The 26,482-nt window shown below is 38.9% G+C and overlaps 2 protein-coding genes and 1 long non-coding RNA gene across 5 annotated transcripts; 2 read left to right on the top strand and 1 right to left on the bottom strand.

Moving 5' to 3' along the window:
- The first annotated feature begins 1,459 nt into the window (after positions 1-1,459).
- On the top strand, positions 1,460-11,311 carry LOC144087449 (solute carrier family 2, facilitated glucose transporter member 1-like). The gene is made up of 10 exons (XM_077617945.1): positions 1,460-1,678; positions 2,588-2,680; positions 5,761-5,921; positions 5,992-6,232; positions 7,486-7,648; positions 8,075-8,262; positions 8,397-8,501; positions 10,450-10,551; positions 10,656-10,859; positions 10,949-11,311. The coding sequence occupies exons 1-10, from the start codon at positions 1,661-1,663 to the stop codon at positions 11,156-11,158; spliced, it is 1,485 nt and encodes a 494-aa protein (XP_077474071.1). The 5' UTR covers positions 1,460-1,660; the 3' UTR covers positions 11,159-11,311.
- On the bottom strand, positions 8,083-26,481 carry mthfr (methylenetetrahydrofolate reductase (NAD(P)H)). Of its 3 annotated transcripts, XM_077617783.1 has the most exons (14): positions 26,424-26,481; positions 26,012-26,146; positions 21,311-21,567; positions 20,945-21,183; positions 20,579-20,689; positions 20,318-20,511; positions 18,152-18,402; positions 17,943-18,077; positions 17,697-17,877; positions 16,492-16,674; positions 14,261-14,362; positions 14,066-14,185; positions 13,629-13,778; positions 8,083-8,301 (listed from the first exon to the last, which is right to left on the bottom strand). In XM_077617783.1, exons 3-14 carry the CDS (start codon positions 21,553-21,555, stop codon positions 8,293-8,295), a joined length of 1,920 nt encoding a protein of 639 aa, XP_077473909.1. In that variant the 5' UTR covers positions 21,556-21,567; positions 26,012-26,146; positions 26,424-26,481; the 3' UTR covers positions 8,083-8,292. The 3 variants fall into 3 exon arrangements, with proteins under 3 accessions (XP_077473909.1, XP_077473831.1, XP_077473976.1); XM_077617705.1 differs by lacking the exon at positions 8,083-8,301 and having other exon boundaries at positions 12,980-13,778; XM_077617850.1 differs by lacking the exon at positions 8,083-8,301 and having other exon boundaries at positions 12,980-13,778; positions 21,333-21,567.
- LOC144087736 (uncharacterized) lies at positions 19,478-22,421 on the top strand. Its single transcript, XR_013304781.1, has 3 exons — positions 19,478-20,389; positions 20,459-20,562; positions 21,031-22,421. It is a non-coding gene; the product is annotated as an uncharacterized LOC144087736 (long non-coding RNA).
- Position 26,482: the final 1 nt, after the last annotated feature.

The following is a 26,482-nucleotide window of genomic DNA, read 5'->3' as shown; positions in this document are numbered from 1 at the left end:
CAGATTGCAGGGAACTAGGGCTAAACAATTGTAAAAATGAACATTGCGGCATTATGGGTGTTTGCAATATTGAAAACTGAGGATTTTTGACCAGATTACTTGAAAAATTTTGTTTGGGAAGATGCTGGCTCACCATGACCACATTGTATTTATCATATACTGTAGAATCCAGGCTAAAGGCGTTCATCTGTGATAGATGAAGATTGGTGTATATTAAAAAGATCCAGGAGACTTTTATGAAGTAAAACAAAAGTTGGCATGTTCACAAAAAAAAACGTGCATATCGCGATGGCCATGTTTAAACAATATATAGTGCAGGCCTAGAGGGAACTAAATTTAACTAATTGTGAGGCCACTGCCAAAACCTGGCATGTGACGTGTGGGTTTTACCATTGTCGTTTGAGCAAGTATTTTGTGAGCGATAGTGTCGAAAGCAGCTGTAAGGTCAAGGAGTACAAGAATTGAGAGTAAACTGGAATTAGAAGCTACAAGAAGGTTGTTAGATATTGGAGTTGCAACGCGATGGACTTTTAAAAATATATATGAAGGGTAATCTGGAGATGGAGCTGAGGGAAGGCAGGTTTTAAGAAGAGCTGTGGGAAGTGAATCAAGGTGGCAGGCAGTGGATTTGGATTTAATTATGAGGTCACAGATGTCTTAGATTGAAGGGAGAGCAAAATTAGGGAGGAGGTTTATGGGAGGATAATACAGGGGGGAATCCAGCTCCACTGTTAATCAGACATTGGTGAATATCTGTAATTTTGGAGGTAAAGATCATCAAGATTGTGTTAGAGAAGTTAGTGGATAGCATGGTATGGGCAAGAGAATTGGGAATTAGTAATGGGAGAGAAAACAACATTTTAGAATTATGGTGATTGGCTGCTATGAGATTGGAGTAAGAAGATAATTTAGCTGCATTGATTTTGTCTCTGTCAAAATCCAGATGATTGTTGAACATTTCATTGTGAAGTGACACACCAGTTTTGTTGTAGAAAGATTCGAGTTGACGGTTTAGAGACTTGCGTAGATAAAAGGAATGCTCTCACTCTCTCACGCTCTCACACTCTCTCTCACTCACACTCTCTCACTCTCTCACTCTCTATCACTCTCTCTCTCGCTCCCTACCTTTTTTTCCTCTTTCGTATACACAGACAGTCTCACTCGAAACAATTGTTATAAATTGACACCCCTATTTATGTGAATTAAAATGACACATAATTACACAGTGATTTAAAAGGAGTAACCTATATTAATAAATCGCGAAAACACCCAAAGTAGCTACACTGTTGTTTGTCTGTTACATTTATGTAGGAAAAAAAGCTTTATTATTGGTCATCAGTTTGACATTGTGCTGTGTCAATGTGTTTTCTTGTTTTTCACTCTCCGCCAATCAGCATAGTGATCTACCCAGATCCACTTAGCACTGATGACATTAAGCTGCTCAGTGTGGCATAGCACGTGGAACGCTGAGAGATACACTGCACACAGGTTCGCGTGCACATTTGTACAGCCATGGTTGCCATTTAGACCACTACGACCATGTGTTTTTTAAATAAAAGTTTTAATACTGAAGGTACCTAACTGATAAGTATCTTTTTCTGTTTTTTTATTTTTTATTTTTTTTTATTGTGTATTTTTTTCAAGAGGGTGAAAAGCCAAGATGGAGTGCATTGGAGAGGTAACTTGTGTGTGATGAAAAGATGTATGAAAGAAATATGAGTGAATCACTTAATATGCAACAGATGGACATTATTATTGCCATTCATACTTTCCGTAGTTACTTACAATGGAACGTGAAACATTTGTTTGGAAGTTACGATTAAAGTAAAGTAGTTGAAAGTAGTATCAGTTAAGTATTAGTTGTTTAAGTAATTTAAACATTGTTTAATTAGTAGTTCTGTAGAAATTTAGTTTCGTTATTTTAGTCATTTAAGCAGAACATAGATAAAACAAAGATACATACCTTCTATATTTATGTATATATGGTGGCTGCTATCTGAAATATGAAAGTTTTTCTTTTAACATTTATTCTTTTGTTTTTGTTTAACACTTAGTTTCAGTTTTTCATTGCTGTTGACTGTCTGAATTAATGTATTGTATAGGAACTACTATTTCAGAATGGACCTCTTGCCACCTTTCAACTGCTAAAGTTTATCTAAAATCAAAAGCAAATTGGCCTAACTTCGTCTCAACTTGTTTCACAAGTGTTAGGTATTGTATGTGTGGTGAGAACATTGAACATCGTAAAAGCAGTACTCTAGTAAAACACTTATCTACTTTAATTAAAAGCAGTAAGACTAGACAGTGTACCTGGCAACTTAGTACAAAGGGCTATGGAAAAAAGCCAGAAATTTAGCTTTCCTTTATATTAGATCGGACATAGATGCGAGGATGGTCATAATTTTGGGGCTGCATTATAGATCCGCATTGAAACCTTTGATTTTCTATAAAAAAATGATCAATCAGATCTGTAAAGGGTCTCATTAAATAGTTAATGTTTGATTCATCTGATTTTATACCACTATAATCTTATTGGGATAGCTGTTAAATAATAATATAAAGCTTCACATCCTGCATCTTTTGTCAGATGACACCCCAGCTCATGATGGCTGTAGGCACAGCGGTGATTGGATCTCTCCAGTTTGGCTACAACACCGGTGTCATCAATGCCCCTCAAAATGTGAGTCTGTGATAAAATGCAAAGACTAAAATTTGATTTAACAATATTATGCCGGATCACTTTAAATTGGTTATCATAATTTGGATTTGATCAAATTGTATTCACTTTGTCTTGTTCTTTTTTTTTGCAATGGATTGAGATGTACGCAGTTTGACGCTTGCGCTTTGCGTGAGTTGCTCTAAGGGTTTAAGTCAAATTTGAAGTGACATGGAGCAGGTTAATGGGATTAAACAGTGCTAGGTTTGCATCTTAAAGGATTACAGAGTTGAATGTTGTATTTGTTGTAGCACGGTGTACGAGCAGGTTAGCACATCTGCCTTACAGCTTGCTTGAACTGCATAAGGTCTCACACTGGAGCCAAGTGGTCAGGCTGTTGCCCAAATGAGCCACAGGTATGCAGTATAGAGATAAGTATAGGTCAAATGAGAACATCTCAAAGTGGCTAGAGTGTGATATACAACTTTGTTCAGCTCCCAACTTTAGGAATCATAGAATTTAGAATGTTATGATACTAGACTCATACTTTTTACAGTGATACAATATTTGTCGACATTACAAAGTCTGCCCCGATTTGATTGAAGGAACTTCACTTGATGTAATAGATGTACACGTTCAACACAATCATTTCCATTTCATTCATTATACATGTTTTGGGGATGTGGGAGGAAACCGGAGTACCCGGAGCAAACCCATGCAAGCCCAGGGAGAAAATGCAAACTCATCACAGGAAGGTTTGGACCTGAGATCGAAGCCTTGATCTCAGAACTGTGAGGCCGAAGCACTAACTACCTGACCATTGGGCCATTTCCATTTCACCTAAAAAAATTAAAGAAACAAAGCAGCATGTAAACCATCAATTTTAAAACAATACTAGTGCTGCCATACTGTTTACCAGTATTGCTATCTGTAAAAATACGGCACTAACAAGGCATCATCGATATCACGCTAAGAATTACCGTAATTACTCGAATATAACACGCAGGTTTTTGCAAAATAATTAATTCCAATAGTTGGGGGTGCGTGTTATAATCAAAAACTAATTTTATTTTTTTTTATTTTTTTTTTTTTTTGGTGTCTTGTTACATGGCCCTTAGCCTGGTGCTTTTTCTTGCCAAATAAATTGAATTGAATAAAATAAATTACAAATTTTCGATCGTAAAAAGCATTGTCAAACTCACTTTGACGCACGGATTTTACTTCATCTCGTAAAGCCAATCGGATGATGTGTTGTGGGAGGAAGAGGAAGTGGATGAAGGAAGCGTGGACGTTGATAGGATTCTCAACGAAGAGATGTATGAGAGGACAGACAAAGAGAGAGAGGAACTTTTCATTTGAAGGATTCTAATGAATAAATTTGTTTGAACAAAACAATCGTGAAACGAAGAAAAAAAGGTAAGATTTCTGATTTTCGTCAGCGGGAAATTTTAGGTGCGCACTATATTCGAGTACTGCGTTTTTCCAGATTTTTTTGGCCCAAAGTTATACCTGCGTGTTATTTTCGAGTGCGCGTTATATTCGAGTAATTACGGTACTTGCCTTAAAAACATTGAATTTTACGATTTCTCTCATATTCACAATTTTCAGGTAGGCAATATAATAGCACGAGATACACATTATGCAGGTATCAAGGCTGATATTTTAATGATCGCCAGCGAGACCTTTGATCAGCCTTAACAACTATTGGGATGTGCTGACATGGTAAACACTATGAACACATGTATTAGGGCCAATGTTCCCTCTAATTTTTTGTCTGTCTGGGCAGAAAGACAACCTCCCTGAGCACACTGATTACCAGTGTGAGCAACATCATCATTGCTCGCTATGGGCACACACCAGTATCAGACCTGCCATAAGCAGGTGTATGTCTACTACACATTAATGATTTAGTAATAATAAAATGTAATGATTAATATCTATGAATGGGCGGCCCGGCGGATGAGTGGTTCGCACGTCGGCCTCACAGCTAAAAAAAAAGGGAATTTATTTTGTGCGCTCCATATGATTTGCTGTGCGCAGAGAGGACGAGAGTAGTGCGCAATTGCGCACGTGCGCTGCTTAAAGGGAACATTGATTAGGGCTACTCGCGTCTGGCCAGTCAGAGCATGTTTAACCAACGGTAAAAGGTAAGATGGCAGTGCTCTGAGTGAGAAATGGTAGGCACAAGTAAGTGAGTTTTTTCACGTTTTGTGCAAGATACGTGTTTTTTCTTGAATTTCATTCATAAACGGGAAAATAAATTTTGTTTTGCATTTTATCTGTTTATCTTTTCTCTATTTTGAAATAAATGACCGTATTGGCTGCATTGTCTTGCATTATGGCGTTTTGTCTTTGTCACCTTGCAGTTTTGTGCATGTCAAGTCTAATTTGTGCACATATAAGCAGTACCCTTGATTCAGTCAACATTTTTTTTGGCTACAAATACGGCTTGTATTTGAGAAAATACGCTAAATTGGATTATGCTCACCCGATCAATACAGAGATTGGGATGTAACAATTAGTCAATTTGGTTAAAATCTAAATCATCAATATCATGTCATTTTGTTAAGAAGAACTATTTTACTTTAAAATGTCTGAAATGAGTGTCTGCGTTTAGTTTTTACTCTGCTTGTGAGCTGCGATTGGCAGGCAACCAATTCAGGGTGTACCCTGCCTATCACCTGTTGTTAGCTCCAGCACCCCCACAACCCTCATGAGGATAATCAGCTGTTAATGAATGAATATCTGAAATGTTTCAGCAACAAAATTGTAAAAACTAGTTTTTTTCTTCAAGTGAAATGTAACAGATTTCGTTGAATGTGGACATAATATGGAATTAATTGTTTGAAGGCCATTCAATCGATTTGTGGCAAACACCATAGTATTGTTGTCTTAAGTAGTAACTTATATATTTAAACTCATGTCCATTTTATGGACAGTTTAATTGTGCACCAGTACTTCATATTTTCAATTCAGAGTACGAAAGTACCGTTCAAACTAATTAACTGAAGTCCCGTTTACTTAATTTCTAACCTGAAAAATTTTAGTGAAATAGGTTGACCTAAAAATGTATATTTTTTGGCTTTGTTTTGGATTGGATACAGATCATTGAAAATTTCTACAATGAGACATGGACCGACAGGTTTTTGGAGCCCATCTCTCAGAGCACACTCACAGCTCTGTGGTCCATCTCAGTGGCGATCTTCTCTGTGGGTGGAATGATTGGTTCCTTCTCGGTGAGCCTCTTTGTCAACCGCTTTGGCAGGTAAGAGTCCTGTGTCGAATCATATTCAGCCAATTAACATCAATATAAATGAAAGCGTATCTTTCTCAAGGCGCAACTCCATGCTCATAGCCAACGTGCCTGCCGTTATCGCTGCTTTGTTAATGAGCTTCTCCAAGCTGGCTGCTTCATGGGAGCTACTCATCACTGGGCGCTTCATTGTTGGTTTATATTCCGGAATGTCTACTGGATTTGTGCCCATGTATGTTGAGGAAATCTCCCCTACTTCTCTTCGCGGCGCAATGGGCACCCTGCATCAGCTAGGTGTCGTCATCGGCATCCTTTTGGCACAGGTAAACGCTGTCATTCGCACCTGTTCATTGCAGGAAAGGGGTTCTCAAAAGCGAAACTGGAAGCTGCGTGTTTCCTTAACCTTGAAGCTGATAGATTTTAGTCCTGTGCGATGCGGTAATATATAGTATTGCCAAAATAACATTAAAGCATCTATCGACATTTTACCTGCGATCAGCTGACCACCGATTCAGGGTGTCCCCCGCCTCTGGCCCGGAGTCAGCTGGGATAGGCTCCAGCACCCCTCGCGGGGTCCTAATGAGGATAAAGCAATTCAGAAAATGAGTCGACATTTTGCATGTTTATTGTCACTCTCTCGGGTGGAGGAACAAAATCAACTTTGTGGATGTTGTCAATGCATTACCATTCATTCATTCATTTTCTGAACCGCTTATACTCACAAGGGTCGCGGGTGTTGCCAGAGCCTATCCCAACTGACTTGGCGGGGTACACTCTGAATTGGTGCCCAGCCAATCGCAGAACACAAGGAGATGGACAACTGTTCACACTCACAATCATACATAGGGGCAATTTTGAGTGTTCAATCAGCCTACCCTGCATGTCTTTTGAATGTGGGAAGAAACCAAAGTACCTGTAGAAAACCCACGCAGGGGTGGGAGAACATGGAAACTCAACACAGGAGGACCGACCCGGATTCGAACCCAGGACGCCGGAACTGTGACGGCGACGCGCTAACCACTCATCCACGGGGTTATCCATGGGGTTAAATTAAAATTTTATTAGATCAAAATATTATTTGCCATTGTGCTCATTTGCTGTTGAGGAATGCACCATAGATCGGAATTTTTTATATTAACCTACCTTGCTAACAATGATTTTTTTTATTCGTGCAGCAATTCACCACCAGTGCAATTACAAACCCCTACATTTGAAAACTGCGAGGTCTCGTGCTCATTTAATTGTTGTTATGTAATAGACTTAAGGTCCAGTAACTTTGCTGTGTGGCCCTTTTTCCAAAAAACAGATTGCACATTTGAATGAGAATCCAGCTGTTCACGAAATCGAGAAAAGATTTCCAACTAAAATAGCTTAAACAGGGAAATTCTTGACATTTTTAACAACAATTTTCTTGCAAACCTGCTAAAATGATATCAGAGGTTATGAAAAATAATGTGATGTTCGAGGTGTTACTTCAGCTATCTTTGAAAACGAGTTCAGAAAACTTCCACATCCAAGAAAACAGACTGCCAACCTTGTATCCTGCTGGTAACTCAGTCCATCATATGTTGTGCAGATTTTGGGGATGGAATCCATCATGGGGAATGCCTCCCTCTGGCCTCTGTTGTTGGGGTTCACTCTTCTCCCAGCCATTTTGCAGTCGATCCTGCTGCCCCTTTGCCCGGAGAGCCCACGATATCTCCTCATCAACTGCAATGAGGAGAGCAAAGCCGCCAATGGTGAGACTTGAAAATGAAGCTACCGTATTTATTCGAGTATAACGCGCACCCTTAATTTGTGACTAAAAATTGGTATACATTTTTTTTTAGTTTTTCTCCGCTCACACCATGGATTGCACCAGTACTGGTAACTGGCAAATGCTGAACACATGTCGCCATGACAAAACATTAATTCAAACATATGGTACGGAAACCTGGTAAAACAAACTACTACCAATATGAACACAATTCTCAAATGGAATTTACAATTTGAAATCCTTAAAGTCTAATTCATCATCATAATATTTAAAAAATTTCAAAGTCTGATTGATCATCATCTGATTCACCAAACAATTGATTGTATTCTTCTTTTTTGGTACAACATTTTGCGCGTTATACTCGAATAAATACCGTATATGCAATTCCGACTTTCCACTTCCTTTGCAGTATTAGTGAAGCTGCGCGGGAGCGCCGACGTGAGTGAGGACATGATGGAGATGAAGGAGGAGAGTCGAAAGATGATGGTGGAGAAGAAAGTCACCATTGCAGAGCTCGTGCGCTCTCCCATTTATCGGCAGCCTTTACTTGTTGCCGTGATGCTACAGCTTTCACAGCAACTTTCTGGAATCAACGCGGTGAGTAGGCACACAACGCTTGGGTTCTGTTCAGCTTTCCTAGAGAGCAAAAGTGGAGAGATAAAAATATTGTACATCAGTGGATTGTGGATCTCCACAAGGCCAAACACTTCTATTTTATCTGGTCCTTTTAGGTGTTCTATTATTCTACCGGGATCTTTACAAGAGCTGGTGTGTCCCAGCCTGTGTATGCAACCATAGGAGCAGGATTCGTAAACACGGCATTCACTGTGGTTTCTGTAAGTCACATTTTGAGAAACATACTCTGGTCGTTCCAGAATTAGAGGACAAAAAACTGCCTTCTTTTTTTGGTTTTCTGCTACATTTTCATCAATTATAGGTAATAAACATCAATTAGCTCATCTGACATTGTTAACATTCGTAACATTTTTTTTACATTATTATTATCTTTTCAAGCAGTCACAATCAGATGTTTAAACACAGAGAATAAGAATTTGAGTGTCATACCCGTCAACTTATAAGCTTTTCCCGTATTTTATGTTTTTTGATAATTTCAAATTGTGTACACCGTATAACAACTTTTGTACGGATTTTTTTTTAAAGTAAGGTTTTTGTAAAACCGATCTCGTTTTACGCATTCGGCTCTAATCCGGATCGTCTCGGTCACTGGTAGCAGACGAAAACGTCATTGTCGACTGCTAATATTGTCATGCTTTAAGCAGGATATGCGCAAACGCATTCCCTTTTACACGTCCGCCTTTTCACTATGTGAATATAGTGCGGCAGTAAGCAATGTACCCAGACAATCAAGCTGTCAGCGTCATACAGCGACATCTACAGACTCCTGAATTTAGTCCATACTGAATGTGCACCCTGCCCACTAAAATGGTAGACTTTTACGTGCACCCTATGTGAGTAAATATATGCCGTGTTGCATTTGTACGTTTTTTATCGCTTAATAAGGGGAATTGCAATCATTAATAAGGGGAGCAATTGGCCGGTATGGAATGTTGTTGGAATGGGAACAGTTTTAATATGCCACATGGGAGTTTGCTGTACGTACTCCTGTTGTGGTTTATTATATTGTGTTGTTTATCTGAAGAAAGCAGCAGGGCAGAGAAAAACTTAGTGGGGACAAAGAAAAGGAAAAACAGACAGAAGAATAGAGGGAAAACTGATTTGAAAAAAAAATTAATATGTAGGCCAACGTTAAAAAATACAATAGCCCTGCTGTGTCTAACTAAGTCTACCCTTACTAAGGGGACACGATGTTGGCGAACGAACGGGAGAGGGAAGATAGATAGGTCAGATAAAACTGAACGGAAAAAGATGAATGCACAAGCAATGTTAGTAACGTATAGTGGGGAATCCACAACAAATCACCTGTGAGTATTAAATAGGTTGACATCCCATGATGCCTTTGGCTGCATCTCGTCCATATGTTCCCAGTACTTTATAAATTATTTTACATAAATATATTTACAATATTAGGACTAATCACAGTCTTAGGGCTTCAAATTTGCACTAATAGTAGCTCTTTCTGTGGAGTACATGCAAGCTGTTTTGTTGGTGGTTACCGCTGATCCTGAGGATGAAGTGACTTGTATAAATAAATCAAGAAAATAATAATAATCTATTCTGCTAGTTTTCTCTCCCTGGAGTAGAAGCTAGCTATTACAAAAACCTAAAGCCATTTTAATGTGACTTTCTCTCCTTGGGGTAATAGCTAGCTGTTTAGCAAGCTGTTACTGTCGAGAGGACAAACTTACAGTATGTCAACAAAAGAAAATTTATTAATTCTGACTACATGCTTAACTACCATGATAAAAATGTTGGGGTAGCAAAGATGCATGTAAATTGTGGGGCACACGTCACAAATACTTAATACATATGTGGAATTTTTTGTTTCTTAAAAAAAACAAGTGAATCAAAATTACCTCCAAAATGAAATTAACTAATAAGGTTTTATGAGATTCAATGTGATCAGTAGGAGGGTAGGACAAGAGAAAATATGAATTTTAAAATGTACTCCAGTCTAATTGGGTCATTTAAAAAAATAATATTAAAGCATTCTTTTCTTGCTTTCAGGCCAAGCAAATATACATTTGCACTTTTTGTATGTGGAGTATTTAAAATTGGAAGATAAGTTTAGTAATTTGTCCTCCAAATCTGCAATGGCCTAACAGTTTTAATCTCAAATTGATGGTCGTACTTTGCTTCATGCAGTTGTTTGTGGTGGAGCGAATCGGCAGAAGACCCCTGCACCTGACTGGTTTATTGGGAATGGCATTTTCTGCAGTTGCTCTAACAATTGCTATGGCGTTGTGTGTAAGTGCATGAAATGCTGTAAACCGCTCTTGTGATATGTCATCATTAGTTATTAAATTTGTTGTTCAAAGAAATAGATTTTAAGTTTTTTCCGTCCTCCACAGGATCAACACAGCTGGATGTCCTACGTGAGCATTGTGGCCATATTTGTCTTTGTAGCCTTTTTTGAAATCGGGCCAGGCCCAATCCCGTGGTTCATTGCGGCAGAACTCTTCAGTCAAGGGCCCCGACCTGCTGCCATCGCACTAGCTGGCTTCTCTAATTGGTCTGCCAATTTTTTAGTTGGCATGTCGTTTCCATATGTTGAGGTAAACTTGTTTAAAAATATATAAACTACGTCCAGGAGATACTCCTACATTTGCTGAATTTTTAATTAAGCATTTTTTTCTTCTTTCAGCAACTCTGTGGCCCTTATGTCTTCATCATATTCACCGTTCTACTGTTGGGCTTCTTTGTTTTCACCTACTTCAAGGTGCCCGAAACCAAGGGACGAACTTTTGATGAGATTTCTGCTGGTTTTCGAAAGGGAAATGCAGGCCACAGTTGCGATAAATACTCGGCCTCTGAGGAGTTCAACACACTCAGAGGGGATGATCCTGATCTTTGACAGGTTACAAATTTTAATCCCAATTTATTATGACTGTTAGGCTCAAGTTCCTACCGTGACTTTTTTTTCTAGTCCACAAACTGTCAAACTGGATTGATTTGAGTTGTCCTATTATTTCAGTTTTGGTGCTAAAAATTAAAAGGTCTCAAAGGACTGATGTTTCATCTGTCACAAAAATACGTACATTGTTTTATGACATTCCAATGAAAGAAAATACCAATTTAATGACAAGCTTTAGAAAAGTAACAAACAAAATCTTCCTTGTCCAGCAGTTTTAACAGTACACATATGATATATTATGGGCCGGTCTGGAATCTTAATATTAAAAGGAGCCATAATTAAGAATTATAGAAATATTTCAATACACATTAAAGAAGCGTGTTTCCTGGAAATACTTCTAACAAGGTTAAACTGAGATTTCCCAGTTGAATTAAATGCTCAGCCCATTTTATTAATAAATTTTGAGTCTGTGTTTACAATAGAAGTTAAGCCCTCCACCAATTAGTTCCAAGATTAGTTTTGTGTCTCGTATCCAGGTTGCAATCAGGATCAATATGTGTTTTGATCCTGGTTGCAGTACCATTTTTCCCCACCGGTTTTAGATTTGTGTCCGAGGCCAGCAATGTTTGCATACATGTAATTTTGGCTACTGTCCTCTTGGTGGAACCCAAGGACTATAAAGTTCCTAAATGTTGGAAACAGGAAGAAAATAACTTTGAACGGAAGCTATCTTTATACTATTCGTTCATTCATCTTTCGTACCACGCAGCCACATAAGGATTGCTGTGGGTTTCTGGAGCCTATCCCAGCTGACTTCACGTGAAAGGCAATTAACACCCTTGACTGGTCGCCAGACAGCCGTAGGGCGCACAGAGACAGACGACCATTCGCGCTCATAATCATACCACCAGCAGCGGAATTTGAGCCCGTGACAACCTGCACTGAAGTCAGGCGAATGAACCACTACATCACTAGGTGGCATTTTTATACTAATGTAATCATGCTTGAAATGACCGTTTTTTTTGTGCGATCGGCTGGCCACCGATTCAGGGTGTCCGCTGCCTCTGGGATAGGCTCCAGCACCCCCCGCGACCCTAATGGGGATAAACCGGGTCAGAAAATGAGAGAGATGAGAAAGTTTCAAGTGAGCTGTCTTTTGTTTTATGAATATACGCCCAATTCCCACACACTTAAAGGCTTCATCAGATCATTCACAGTGACTGTGAAGCACACACTTTCATTGCGTGTGCGGTCGATTGGTCGCCGGTCTTTTGGTCGCCGGTCTTTTGGTCGCCGGTCTTTTGGTCACGGTCTTTTGGTCGCCCGGACCGCGACAACAGGCGACCAAAAGACCGGCGATCAAAAGACCGACGACCAAAAGACCGGCGACAAAACAAGGTAAAACAACACGGTCTACGCATCAATAAAAGCCAACAATGGCCCTGAGCAGTTTCACTGAGCCGACGTGTGAGTGTATAAGAGTTTGTATGTACGTGAGTTGTCCCCTTAGGAAGGTACGTCCGTCAGGGTCTTAACAAGTTCTCCAACAAAACACAATAAAAGTACGGGAAATTTGGAGCTTTTCTTTAGCCTAATAATTAATAGGGCATTAAGTATGACTAAATAATAATTACTAGTAGTTTGTATTTAGGGAATTTGAGCAACGATTTAAATGGTAATTATCAATAAACTTCCGGGTGACCAAAAGACCGGCGACCAAAAGATCGGCGACCAAAAGACCGGCGACCAATCGACCGTGTACCCTTTCATTGCATGTAATCATGCTGGTGACAGTATAACTATAGAAAATTGATATGAAAGTTTTATAGATTTTGAAAATGTACACAAAAAACATTTATTATTTGGAGAGTTGGCACAATCTGATAAGTTTTCTAGCTTCCTATATCATCAGTTTTAACCCACTTTCCTATTGCTATTTAAAATTCATTTGATATTGGTTTGAAAAACATACAGTTAAAAAGTAAAGTCAATAAAAACAACTAAAAGCAGTCACATATCATTCTTATGAATAAAGATACAAAATGTTTTTTAAGTGACAGTACAGTCCCATTGACGATTAGAGAGATCCAATCACATGACGTTGTCATCCGTCTGCTGTGAATTTAAATGAGTTTGTCACTAGGTAACGTGCAATCCGTTTGACAAATTCAAAGATTGGATATTTTTTCACCGTCAATGACCGCCAATGAGGTAAGTGACTAATCCCTTCCGACAACAGGCCCACCATTTTCATCTTAAAAACCTACTAAAAGTACAAAAGATATAGAATACTGACTAAAACATTGTGGAGTAAACATTATCCTTTAAGTAGCAGCATGATAAAATATTTTGGGGTGCTTTCTTTATCCTTCTATAAGTAAATAAACATTTGAGCATAGGCCTATGATAATAGTTCTTGGGGTAGTGCCTGTGGAGATGCATCCAGCTGTTCAAACATGTCATCAATCACCTGCCACAGACAGTTGTCCAATGGAAAGTCATTGTCCACCAGGTTCACCAGAAAGTAGTTATCATGGATATATTTAATGATCATCCGCGAAGGTGACTCATCCTCGTACAGTTTGGCCCACTGCTCAATCCACAATGCAAAAGCCTCATCCTAATAGAAATAACAAATTGACGAGGAAGCAATTGACAAGCACTTACATCAAGGGGGTCCAAGTCCGGTCCTCGAGAGCCCCTATGCAGTCTGTTTTCCATATCTCCCTCCTCTACCACACCTGAATCAAATGATCAACTCATCAGCAAGCTGTCCAAAAGCATCATACCGATTCCGATGATTTGATTCAGGTGTGTTGGTGGAGGAAGACATGGAACACAGACTGAATAGGGGCTCCCGAGGACCGGACTTGGCCACCCCTGACTTACATAAAGCAAAGTTTTTACCTTCCAGTACATGAAGCTGACTGGGTCCACAATGGTGGGCTGAACAATCTCCCTACCGGGGAATATTCCCCATGTCACAGCATTAGGTTGCATGTCCGGAGCGTTGGTTCGGTTATGGCCCTTTGTGGACAATAACTGTGGTTATGCACTGACTATGGCAAATCTGGAAAAGCTGCACTTTCTGTTCAAACTTACGTGCACATTTACAATGTGGTAGTTAACACGGGGTTCGTACTTCTTTAGTACTTCGAGGAGAGCAGACACATTTTCACTTGATGTAAAGAATTCCAAGTAAGCCTATTGAACAGAAATAATTGAAATAACATTGTAAGACCAAACTTAATGTAGTGGGGGTTGTAGAAATAAAGAGTACTATTTGCTACATCAATGATTTCCCTAAAAAGGTACAAATTCACGTTGGCTAACTTGTTGGAAAAACACACCAAAAGGTTATCATTAGCTTGATGTATGGTTCTTTTTTTAAAGTATACATTATATATTTATACCACTTTTTTATTTGCACGTAACTTCAACTTATCCAATTTTTTAAAACATTTTTTTCTTAATATTAGATAAACAGGGAGTTCTATAAGCATTTGAACACCCTGCTATATTGCAAGATCCCCTACTTAGAAATCATGAAGGGGATCTGAAATTTTTATAGTAGGTGCATGTCCAATGTGAAAGAGATCATCTAAAAAGAAAAATCCAGAAATTGGGTTGTTTGATTTTTTAAACGATTTATTTGTGTCATACAGCAGCAAATAAGTATTTGAACACCTGTCTATCAGCTAGAACTCTGACCCTCAAAGACCTGTGCTTTTTGCACGGCAACGCGTAAAATAACATAAACAAATTTAAATGAACTTGGATTACGATGCAACACACTCAAAAATAAATTGAATCTAACCTAACACTAAACTTAATTCTAATTTTGTTTGACATTTTGATACCTTTCTTCTCCCTGGTTGGCTCTTTTTGCCCCGCCTCCACACTGACGTTCAGTCAATATCGAGGGTTATTTGATTTTGTATTCCCTTCAAAATATTCCCCAAATGATGCACACATATGTCCTCACAATAGGATAACGCACGACCACTTCCCAACGAGAAGTAGCATATATAACTCTTGTATTATCGATCGCCTCACAATGACTAACCGGAAAAAAAACACTGAAGAAATGCAACGCTCCGCCCAGTGCTCGCAGAGGCATTGCAAAGAGGCAGTTATGACCACAGAGACATTACATGAGGGAGTTGCGGGGAGAGAGACAGTGCCCATGATGTTTTTATGAGCAGCCTCTCGCGTCCGCTGTCTGCTCGTATATCAAAATTTGTCTCGTATCTCAAGATAAATATTTGCTAAAAATTTTACTCGTATCTCAAATTGCTCGTATGTCGGGGCACTCGTATGTCGAGGTACCACTGTACTAATATGTGTAGGCAATTTTATATAGCATTATACATACCGTTAAAATATTATATTACCCTATTTTCACGACTATATGGCGCATCGCATTTAAGGCCGCAGTGTCAGTAACGAGTGCTATTTCTGTATTTGACACACACACGACGTATTGCATTTAAAGGCGCACCCACTAGATGGTGCTGCGCTAAAGGGAATGTAGAGGATGGGGTACCCTATCGACTGATTTATTTTATCTTATCGTGATAATTTTAGTATTGGTCCATATATAAAGCGCAGTGGATTATAAGGCGCCCTGTCTATTTTGGAGATTTAAGACTTTTAAGTGTGCCTTATAGTCGTGAAAATACGGTATTCATTCATTCATTTTCTGAACCGCTTATCCTCACAACGGTTGTGGGGGGTGCTGGAGCCTATCCCAGCTAACTATGGGCATCAGTCATGGGACACCCTGAATCGGTGGCCAGTCAATCGCAGGGCATGAGGAGATGGACAACCATTCACGCTCACACTTACACCTAGGGGAAATTTAGGATGGGGCACAAATGTATTTTTTACTTAGTTATTTATTCAATTTAATTTAAATTTTATGACAACTTTTTTTCTTTTTTTTAATATATAAAAAAATACATAAATGGCCTTGAGTGGATTGGATTGGATAACTTTATTCATCCCGTATTCGGGAAATTTCGTTGTTCCAGTGGCAAGAGGGTGAGGATGCAGGAATAGGAAAGGCATTTTAGACATAAAAGTGGGCTACGTGTTTTGATTTACGAATAGTACTAGCAGGTTCTTTAGTCATGACTGATTTATGATTGTATTTAGTTGAATTTTAGTTCGTTTTTTTATTATCCATGGAAAAATACACGCAGGCCTCACATATTGTAAACTGTCATATCGATTACGGGCCACGCTGTATTGGCCCATGGATCTCAATTGGCCCCTGGGGTTCACCTTTGAGAGCCCTGCTATCAGAAGATGTGAACTAGAAGTGGTCATACCTTTTGAAAGACGTAACCTCCAGGGGGCCCCCAGCCCACGATTGGGTCAGTGGAGGATTTGCCATTGATGTTAGGCTGGGAGTTGATGGTAAGTACGCCTCGTCTGTTCACTTTCTCCAATTCATCCTTTAGTAGGTTGGTTTCTTGTGCCAGAGGCTCGTCATTCCACGGCATGCACATAACCTGACAAAGAGAAAGGTTTCAATATTTTTAATGTAGTACTAATGTGGGTCGTAAAGCCCTTAAAAAATACATTAAAAAGCTGTTAACAATGCAGTAATACCTCGACATACGAGTGCCCCGACATACGAGCAATTTGAGATACGAGTAAAATTTCGAGCAAATATTTATCTTGAGATACGAGACAAATTTTGATATTAAGAACATCATGGGCACTGTCTTTCTGGTCGCAACTCCCTGGTGTGATGTCTCTACGAGCACTGGGCAGAGCGTTGCATTTTTTCAGTGTTTTTTATTTCCCGTTAGTCAGTGCAGAATGGCGGAGCTTGTTCGCTAATACGAGAGGAGTCTACTTCCAAGGCAAGGACATTTGTGTGCATCATTTTGGGAATATTTTGAAGGGAAGGCAAAAGCACACAACCCTCGATAGGTTCCTTTTAGCTGCAGCTGAAAGTCAGGGTGGAGGCGGGGCAAATAGAGTCAACCCAGGAGAAGAAAGGTATAAAAATGTAAAATCTAATTAGAATTACGTTTAGTATAAGGTTAGATTACATTTATTTCTGACTGTGTCTGTATCGTAATTCAAGTTCATTTAAAAAAAAATAATGTTATGTTACTAGCTCGTTGCCGTGCAAAAATTCCCCCCCCCTCTCTGTCTCTCTCCCCTGCGCGAAATCCGTCTAATTTTAGTACTATTAAACATCATAACCACTAGTTATTTGTTACTCTATTAATAGATGGCGAATTAGAACAAATAAAAATGTTTTTCCAATCCAATATCCTGTTTTGGGTGTTTTTTCAGAGGGTTGGAACGAATTAATTTGTCTTTAGTTCATTTCTATGGGAAACGTTCATTTCAGATACGAGTAAATCGACATACGAGCTCAGTCCTGGAACGCATTAAACTCGTATCTGGAGGTACCACTGTAGCTGCCATTGATGGCGAAAGACATACAATCCATCTTGACAGGACTGAATTTAGGTCACTTTGACTAAAACTGCAAATACAAAAATGTCCGATATACCTTGCGTCCATCGCGATTTGGCTGAGCTGTAATATAGCAGGTAAAGACCTCATAGACACTCTCCTCATTCTTCAGCTCCTCTCCCCACATCTCCAGCAGGGCGTCTTTGGATGACTTGCTCTTCAAGTAGAACAAGTAGTAATCATTTAAGTCACCGAAAGCTGGAGAGGAGGAGTTACCCCTAGTGAGACAGAAGTTTGAGTTTGAACCTGTTTCTAGAGCAGCTTTTACTTTAAAAAATCTTACCATCTGCCATTTGGGAACTCATCCCATTCCTGGGTTCTGTAAATGTAGCTCTTAGGCCTGGAGGCCCAGAAGATTGGTCGCACATCTTCAACTTTACGCTTGGGATTCGCACTCACCGCCCAAGGGAGAGGACGCCTAGCGGAGAAAACTAGCTCTTACTTGGATAAAAGTGCCAACAACCAATGCGAAAGGGAGAAAGCTGGAGCTACCTGGGGTCCTCTATCCACAGGCCGAGCTGTCGTAGGACTTCCATGGTGGCTACCTCTCGATTTAGAGTGTAGAAGTGCAGACCGGGCACCTTGCCGCTTTCTAGTAACAGTTTACACATCTCCACTGCAAGTTGGATTCCATAATTACGGATGGCTGCATCATTGTCTTTGATTGGCTCAATAACTTTCATGATCTCCTCTGGTACCTCCAGTTTGGACAACTTGACAAGCTGACACAGTGACTGGTAGCCCTGCAGACACACAATAAATATTTTTTATTGCTATCTTTTGTAAACTTTCCAAATAAACTGTATGAGTTTCATTATATCGCTTTTGACTCCATGGTTGCCGAAACCATCCAGTGCAGGGTGGTTCAAACTATTTGCTATTTGTGGCTCATGGAGCGTTATCTTGCGGTCCCTATTCAATATTAAAGTGTAGTATGAATGTGGTCTGCGTTTATTTTGCCATCTATAGCTAGTAAAACTAGATTGAATAATTGCCTCCCCCTGGACTAGACCTCCAATTTATTTAGACTGGGAAGACTGGCTGTGAATAATCATGTTTCTGTGTTTCATGTTGACAGTGATGTCAATGGAAGCCAATGAGAATGAGAATGATTGAATAAAATACAAAAAAGTAACAAACCAAATTTTCTAAATAAAGTCATTAATTTCAATATATTTAATTTAATTCGTCCTTTTCTCATGGGCCACATCGTAGTTACGGATTGCTTTAGAGCAGGGGCACCCAAACTATTCCAGAAAGCGACACGGTGGGTGCAGGTTTTTATTCCAACTGATCAAGGGACCAGTTTTCATCAGTCAGGCTTCTTACAAGTGTTACAGTCAGGTGCTGCTTAATTACGGAGAAACCTTATTGTTTAAACTGTCTGTGCTGTATCGTTTAAAACAGGGGTGGCCAAGTCTGGTCCTCGAGATCCCCTATTCGGTCTGTTTTCCATATCTCCCTCCACCAACACACCCGAATCAAGTAATCTGGATTCAACCTTCTGGACAGCTTGCTTGATTCAGGTGTGGTAGAGGAGGGAGATATGGAAAACAGACTGGATAGGGGCTCTCGAGGACCGGGCTTGGCCACCCCTGGTTTAGAACTCATTCCAGAAAGGGCCGAGTGGGTGCAGGTTTTTGTTCCAACCCACCAAGACAACACCTTTTCACCAATCTGTTCTCTTACAACGGTAATCAGTTGATTGCAGTGAGGTGTTGCTTCTTCCAGCAGACCTCCTTCCTCATTGGCCTAACTGTCTGCGCTGTTTCAGTAGGGAGGAAAACCTGCACCTTCTTAGCCCTTTCTGGAATCAGTTTGACACCTGTGGTTTAGAACAAAAACCTGCACATACAGTGGCCCTTGAGGACCAGTTTGGATACATGTGCTTTAGAGGGCCACTGTGTCTTCCAAATAGGGGGTGCCGTGATTCATTGGCTAATCAATAACTAATCCTAAATAAAACGAATAATAAATTGACAGTGGAGACATGTTTGGAGACGTTGTTGACGTCAAATTTGTCCAAATCCTAACTAACAGATGTTTTCCTTTTCACATATCAATTTTACACTTTCAATTATTTACATTTTGTCTTAATTTTTTTTTTTATGTCATTAAATTCTGCATTTGTTGTTTTTGTATTAAAAACAACACACACAAAAATGTTAATATACTGTTTTTATTTTTTTTCCTGTAAAAGAAAATCCCTTAAAAAATGAAATCAGTAAATATTATTTCATTTCTGTAGTGAGAAAGTCAATGAATGCACATTATTCACTTTCATGTACCACAAAATGATGTGGTGGCCCGTAACTGGCTATCTAGCCACCAGCTGTGAGTTAAAGGGAACGACAACAATTAATGAAAATAACCTTCATGCGAAAAACAGTTGTTCCAAGTATTAGAGTATGCAATTAGCAAATGTTGTAGATCGATGAAAATACTGAAAATATTTTATTATAAAAAATTACCGCTTAAGGACCACAGGAATTTTACACGCACGCACATACACACTGTTACACACCAGAAAAACAAAATTCATTGTATTTTTTTTCAATCTATCAAGCCAGATTCTTTTCACTGGGATGCACATCAAATGGTGTCTGTCCTTTAAAACCTATTTGCTACTATTTCAGACGTTAGAATTTTAAGTGTTACCTGAATGGGGAAGATCCCTGGAAGAATGGGACATGTGATCCCAACTGTCCGACAGTCTTCAAGAAATTTAAGGTAGGATTCCGCCCTAAAGAAGAGCTGTGTGATAACAAAGTTTGCTCCAGCATCCACCTTCTCCTTTAGGTGTTTCACGTCTACCTCATAACTTTCCGCCTCCGGATGGCCAGTGGGATAACCTGTGGAGCACATGCATTCTCATGGATAACCTGTGGATATTCACCTAATCAGTAGATAAAGTCTTACCTGCTACACATATGTCAAAGTAGTCATCGAACTCTGATCGTATGTGTTTAACAAGGTCAATGGCATAGTTGAAACCACCTTCCTCATCCTCCCAATCTGCACTCATTGGGTCTGTGGATATATCACAATAACGCATGTGGTAATTTGTGTTGTACCAATAGCAGTAACAATATTAAATCCTGTAAGTCACTTTAAAATGATAGAAGAGCATCAAAAAATCCGCCCACAAAAAAATCTAAAAACAGAAGGTGATGTCACAGAGAATGAGGTCGCATGTAGAATCGGTGCAACAATAGCGGTAATAATTGGGACAATTAAAACAAATCACTGCTCACGTTCAAATCAATATTACAATAACGTGCATACCTCCTCTTAAGGCCATGATGTTTTTCAGGCCCAAGTGCTTTGCTTTCGCCAGATAGCCAGTGATCTTGTCTTTGGTCTGGTTACAGCATGTTAGGTGGAGGATGCTCTCCAGGCCACAATAGTTGACTGCAGTGCTGGCGATCATCATGGACGACGTTTCCTTGTCTGAACCTGGATCTCCGGCTGGATGCCAAGTAATGTCGATGAAGAGTGGCCCCCCAGAGCCCATACGATCGAATCTGAAAAAAGAATAACGGCAAAAAAACACTGTGTCCAATTTGAAATGACAACCGCAGGCTCTCCATGCTTTATTGTGACCGTACAATAATATAGCTACATAACAAATATGTTTATTGTATTTCGTACCTGGAGATAAGATTGACCGCACCTGAGGCCGTACGAGGAGGAAAGAATTCTAGAGAGAACCAGTGGTCCCCGGATTCGATGCGCTTCCTCATCTTGTCCTGCAACCTGTCTGCACGATCTGCATCCAGCACTGGTGTGGAACATCGGGAGCTCTCCTTGGAACTCTCCCCGCTGGTGCCCGCCCCACTGGAGTCACTCTTGCATGACTGCCAGCTACCGTCTGCTCGCTGAACCTGGTTCACCATGATGGGAAATTGCTATAAAGAAAAACAGAACAATACGACACAGACCATCTTGCTGTTAATAGTGAAAGACTAACAAGATATGCTCTAACAATGAACTGACTACATAGTAACTTTGGCATACAGTCATACCTCTACTTACGAATGCCTCTGGGTAAAAAATCTTCAGGTTACAATTTTTTTATGCAAATGGGTGACTTGAGATATGTTAGAACGGGCTCTTGCCACCATCTGTCAGACAAACTTGGGTGTCAGATTCCATTATTACGGCCGCGGAGGGAACTATTTCAGTGGCGCATGGCGCAGGGCACATTTTCATATGCTTTATTTATTTTAAAACATTAATAAATCATTTACTTATAATTTTCTCTCATTTTTGTGTGTTTCCTCACATCATCCATACAAAATTGGGACACTTTGACCAACTTTTAAGGGTTTAGTCGGTAGTTGTTTGAGAACCGTGGAACGAATTAAAGAATTTACATATAAAGTACACCTCTACTTACAATTTTTTCAAGTTACGAAAAAAGTTCTGGAACCAATTAATTTGGTAAGTAGAGGTATGACTATATGAAAGTAAATCTGGGCCACTTGAATTTGTAAAAAATATTTTTTGCCATTAAAGTTCTAACAGACTTTTTTAAATCAGCAAATTCAGTCAAAATTCTGCAAAAAAACAGTAGACAAGATTTGTTGCAAAATATTCACTTTAAAAAAGAAAAATCTGTTGCGATGTCCGGGTAAACAGGGAGAAGCAAAAGATCCCTGTCTCATTTATACATCTGGCGAACACCTTTGAATCTATTGTCAGTCGTCATACTCCCTGAAGATAAGGCTGAGCAAATGAACTCTCCTGTGGCTGCTTATTCTACTTCTCATTACCGCATGAGCTCCAATGAACTTGATTGCTTTTTCTGCAAGTGAATGTTTATGTGAGTGAATTTGTAGAAATTGAATTTTTCTCACTCAATTTTTGTGTCAGATTTTCTAGGCTGAAAAAATTCAATGTGAGGATTTCGATGCTGAAAAAAAATCAGCGTTAGAAGAAAATTACGGTGGCATAGATTTATATATTATAGGTATATTCCCACTGACCTCAACGCTCTGATGAGAATGATCTCAAGTTTAGCTGACTAACTCGGGGAAATTGCAGAAGCCTTATTGCTTGTTAAAGAAGTTTTGCCTTTAGTTCTAAATACTTTTTTACTTCTACATTTCTAGTGTGGAGTCCTACAATTTATGCCGTGGTAGGGACTGAACCCAGGGTTGGTCGGCAACAGGAAACTATTGTTATTGTCCATTGTAGCAAGTGAAACAGCCACCTAATAAATTGTTCACCCATCTTGTGCCAAAACAGCTCATTAGCGTCTTCTCGTTGAATGAAATCTTTGGGGAAGAGATGCCAAAATGTGGAAGTTGTTGGCAGATTACCAACACGTGAATGACTGTGATTCTCCACATACAGACGATTCAGGAAAACTATACATTATAACTTGAAGTAGAAACATCTTTTAAAATAAAAAAATTAAATACTACATTTCAAAAGAAATTGTTTGAATGATGTAGATGAAATTGTTTTCAAATCCTACACAAGGACTAATGGACTACCCGGGTTGAGCATGAAGGGTCAGTTGTCATAGATATGTATTTTTTGAAAGCCATCTGTCTCGATCCTTCTGGGCTACAATTGGCCACACAGCTGCTACTTGTAGCCCAGAAGGATAGTGGTTCTCAACTAAATGTATATACAGTACACTGGGTAAATTGGCTCTCAAAATAAATAAAGTAAGTACTATTCTTTTTTTTCTTCAAAATGTTTTACCAACTATATCGTAAACAAAATGTACAGGGCCCCTCCATTTTCTTTTTTAAATTGACAACAAATGTATCGACTGATTTCCGGGATTTGAATTTAGACCTCGACAGTAATATGGATTTTTATTTATTTATTACAGAAAATTTCGTAACAACCCTTTGATATATATTTGTGATTTTCACATAAAAATAACTTAAAAATAAAAATACTACATCCAATGACGAAATCACGTGTCAAAATAGTGGCAGGGGAGCCATATCTGGCACACCTCCTCATTTTATGTGGCCAGTGACAGTAAATCATGTGCAATGAGTTCAGGCTTCTCGTTAAAAAAAAATTATAATAAAATTTCTATAGTGCACAATGAAAATTCAATGAAATTCATTTTTTAAATTAATAAATAAGTTTTTTTTTCTTATTAAAATAAAATAGTAATTTTAGTACTGTAGGTTAGGTAAAAAATATATCAGTATATTTAATTAAAAGAACATGTCATCTCATCTCATTTTCCGAACTGCTTCATCCTCACTAGGGGGGTGCTGGAGCCTATCCCAGTTGACTTCGGGCAAGAGGCGGGGAACACCCTGAATTGGTCGCCAGCCAATCGCAGGGCACAAGGAGACAAACAACCATTCACGCTCACATTCATACCTAGGGGCAATTTAGAGTGTCCAATCAGCCTAGCATGCATGTTTTTGGAATGTTGGAGGAAACAGGAGTACCCGGAGAAAACCCACACAGGCGAACATGCAAGCTCCACACAGGTGGACCGATCTGGATTTGAACCTAGGTTCCCCACTGTGAGGAAATCTACTTTGGATATATTTTTTCCTGCATTGTGTCACAATAACAAAACGAGTAAGAAGTCATTCATTGCCAGCCCATATATATGTATAGCAGTGGTCTCAAACCGGTTCTCAAAGGGCCATAGGGGCCAAACAAGCAAACACTTTTTGCATGTGTAATCAGTTGATTGCAGCCAGGGGGGGCGTTAATTCGTTTCATAACATAAACACATTTAAATGAACTTGGATTACAATGCAGACACATTCAAAAAATAAGTTTAATCTAACCTTACACTAAACTTAATTCTAATTTTGTATTAAAGTTTGATACCTTTCTGCTCTTGGCTGTTTGCCCCGCCTCCACCCTGACTTTCATATGCAACCGAGGGTTGTTTGATTTTGTATTCCCTTCAAAATATTCCCAAAATGATGCACAGTAATGTCCTCACAATAGGATAACACACGACTACTTGCCAACGAGAAGTACTAGTCTTGTATTAGCGATCGCTCCGCCAACAGGCTAAGGGGGGAAAAAAACACTGAAAAAATGCACCGCTCCGCCAGTGCCCCTGATGTTCTTATGAGCAGCCAACGAGAAGTGATATATACTCCTCGTATTAGCGATCGCGGCGTATTTCGCGCTGAGTGACGGAAAAAAAAACACAGAAAAAATGCAACGCTCCGCCCAGTGCTCGTAAATATCTGTTATACACGAAAGAGATGCGGCAAAAAAATCATAAACAGTCATGTCTTGGCCACCTGGGTTTCTCGTATCTCGAAATTTGTCTCGTATCTAGAGATAATTATTTGCTCTAAATTTTACTCGTATCTCGAAATGCTCTCGTATGTCGGGGTGCTCGTATGTCGAGGTACCACTGTATTTATGTGTATCTATGTTGACTGCTAATTATTTATTATGTTGAGTACTTATTTATTTATAATTATTTAGTGCTTATTTATCTGTTTGTTGTGGTTATTTCTGCGCTTCCATTCTCATTTATGTTGTGACTACTACTTATGTTGACTACATATTTATTTATTACTTATTACTTATTTATTGATTAATTATTTGTGTTTGTTGTTGATATTTGTGGACTTCGTGGTCAAAACTTTACATCTCATTATACTTGGATAATGACAATAAAAGCATCCAATTCAATTCAATAGACGTCCAATCGTTTTGACTGGGAGGCAAAGAATTTGATGAAATTGAACATTTTTCCTTTCCGAGAAGAACAAGTATCTGTATTCAAATCAAGTGGCGATTACCCTACCATTTTTAACTCAGTGTGTTTTAAACCGTCAACTTTGTATTCGATTTCATTAAAATATTTACTGTACCTCCATGACTTCACAGCAAGTTTTCGAAATACGTACAGATTGGTTATAAACACAAACACAAACCCCTTTGAAGTATTTAACGCCTTACTAACCAGAGTCGTATAAATATCGTAAGGAACATCAATGCAAACAAAAAGTAAACACAGTATATTGAAAGCAAAAATGAAAGAAAGATCCAATTCTAAAAATTGATAACTCCGCCTATCCACGTACAAAGCGCTATCGTTCAAAATTAGCTTCTTAGTAACGGAGCGTAGTAATAATAAAATTTTCAAACAGGGGGCTATTTTTTTATCAGCCACCCGGCTGTGTACATTAAACCGTGCATGTTTAAAATACTCATAACAGAAGGCGCATTTAAAAATATTTCAAAGAAGCTAGCAGTGGGTTGTGCAAAGCTAGCAATGTGACACTTCGCTCACTAGGTTCATTCTGAACACAAAAACGCAACAAAGTTACACACTAAGAGCAGAGTTTTGGAATAGCTGCCGTTTACGTCAAAGTAATTGGTTCTCACAATTTTGATCCAGTTCGACTCTCTTTTTTGTTGTTGCCGGTTGTTTCGGGTTTCTCTGGATCCAGTTGCATGTGCACGATGGAATTCGAAGCCACAAAACACCACCAGGGAACGCCATTGTCTTAGTGAGAAGTACTGTAGAATCAAATTGGAAAGGTCGGAATGAAAAGTTGAAAATCCTTATTTTTGTCTATAAACCAAGGCAAGAAAATAAATAAATATATGTATATTATATATATATATATACACATATATATTTATATATATTTATTCATCTATTTTTTGCCTTGATTTATAGACAAAAATAAGGGATATATATATATATATATATATATATATATATATATATATATATATATATATATATATATATATGTATATATAATTTTTTTATTTTTATTTTTTGTCTTACCAATAAACGACACTTTTGTCCCTTTTCCCCCTTCAAATTAGCCCCATGTCAACTCAGCT

Source organism: Stigmatopora argus, chromosome 1 (genome assembly GCF_051989625.1).
Source record: "Stigmatopora argus isolate UIUO_Sarg chromosome 1, RoL_Sarg_1.0, whole genome shotgun sequence".
NCBI lineage: Eukaryota > Metazoa > Chordata > Actinopteri > Syngnathiformes > Syngnathidae > Stigmatopora > Stigmatopora argus.
Note: the sequence above shows the minus strand (reverse complement) of the source record. Positions and strands in the feature narration are given on the sequence as shown.

Coding starts and splice junctions, on each gene's coding strand:
- LOC144087449 (XM_077617945.1), top strand. Junction 8,502..10,449: donor CGGCATTCACTGTGGTTTCT/GTAAGTCACATT, acceptor TGCTTCATGCAG/TTGTTTGTGGTGGAGCGAAT. Junction 10,860..10,948: donor TGTCGTTTCCATATGTTGAG/GTAAACTTGTTT, acceptor TTCTTCTTTCAG/CAACTCTGTGGCCCTTATGT.
- mthfr (XM_077617705.1), bottom strand. CDS start 21,555: ATGGTGAACCAGGTTCAGCGAGCAGACGGTAGCTGGCAGTCATGCAAG. Junction 14,363..16,491: donor GAGGTTACGTCTTTCAAAAG/GTATGACCACTT, acceptor TCTGTTCAATAG/GCTTACTTGGAATTCTTTAC. Junction 13,779..14,065: donor TCAGCTTCATGTACTGGAAG/GTAAAAACTTTG, acceptor TATTTCTATTAG/GATGAGGCTTTTGCATTGTG.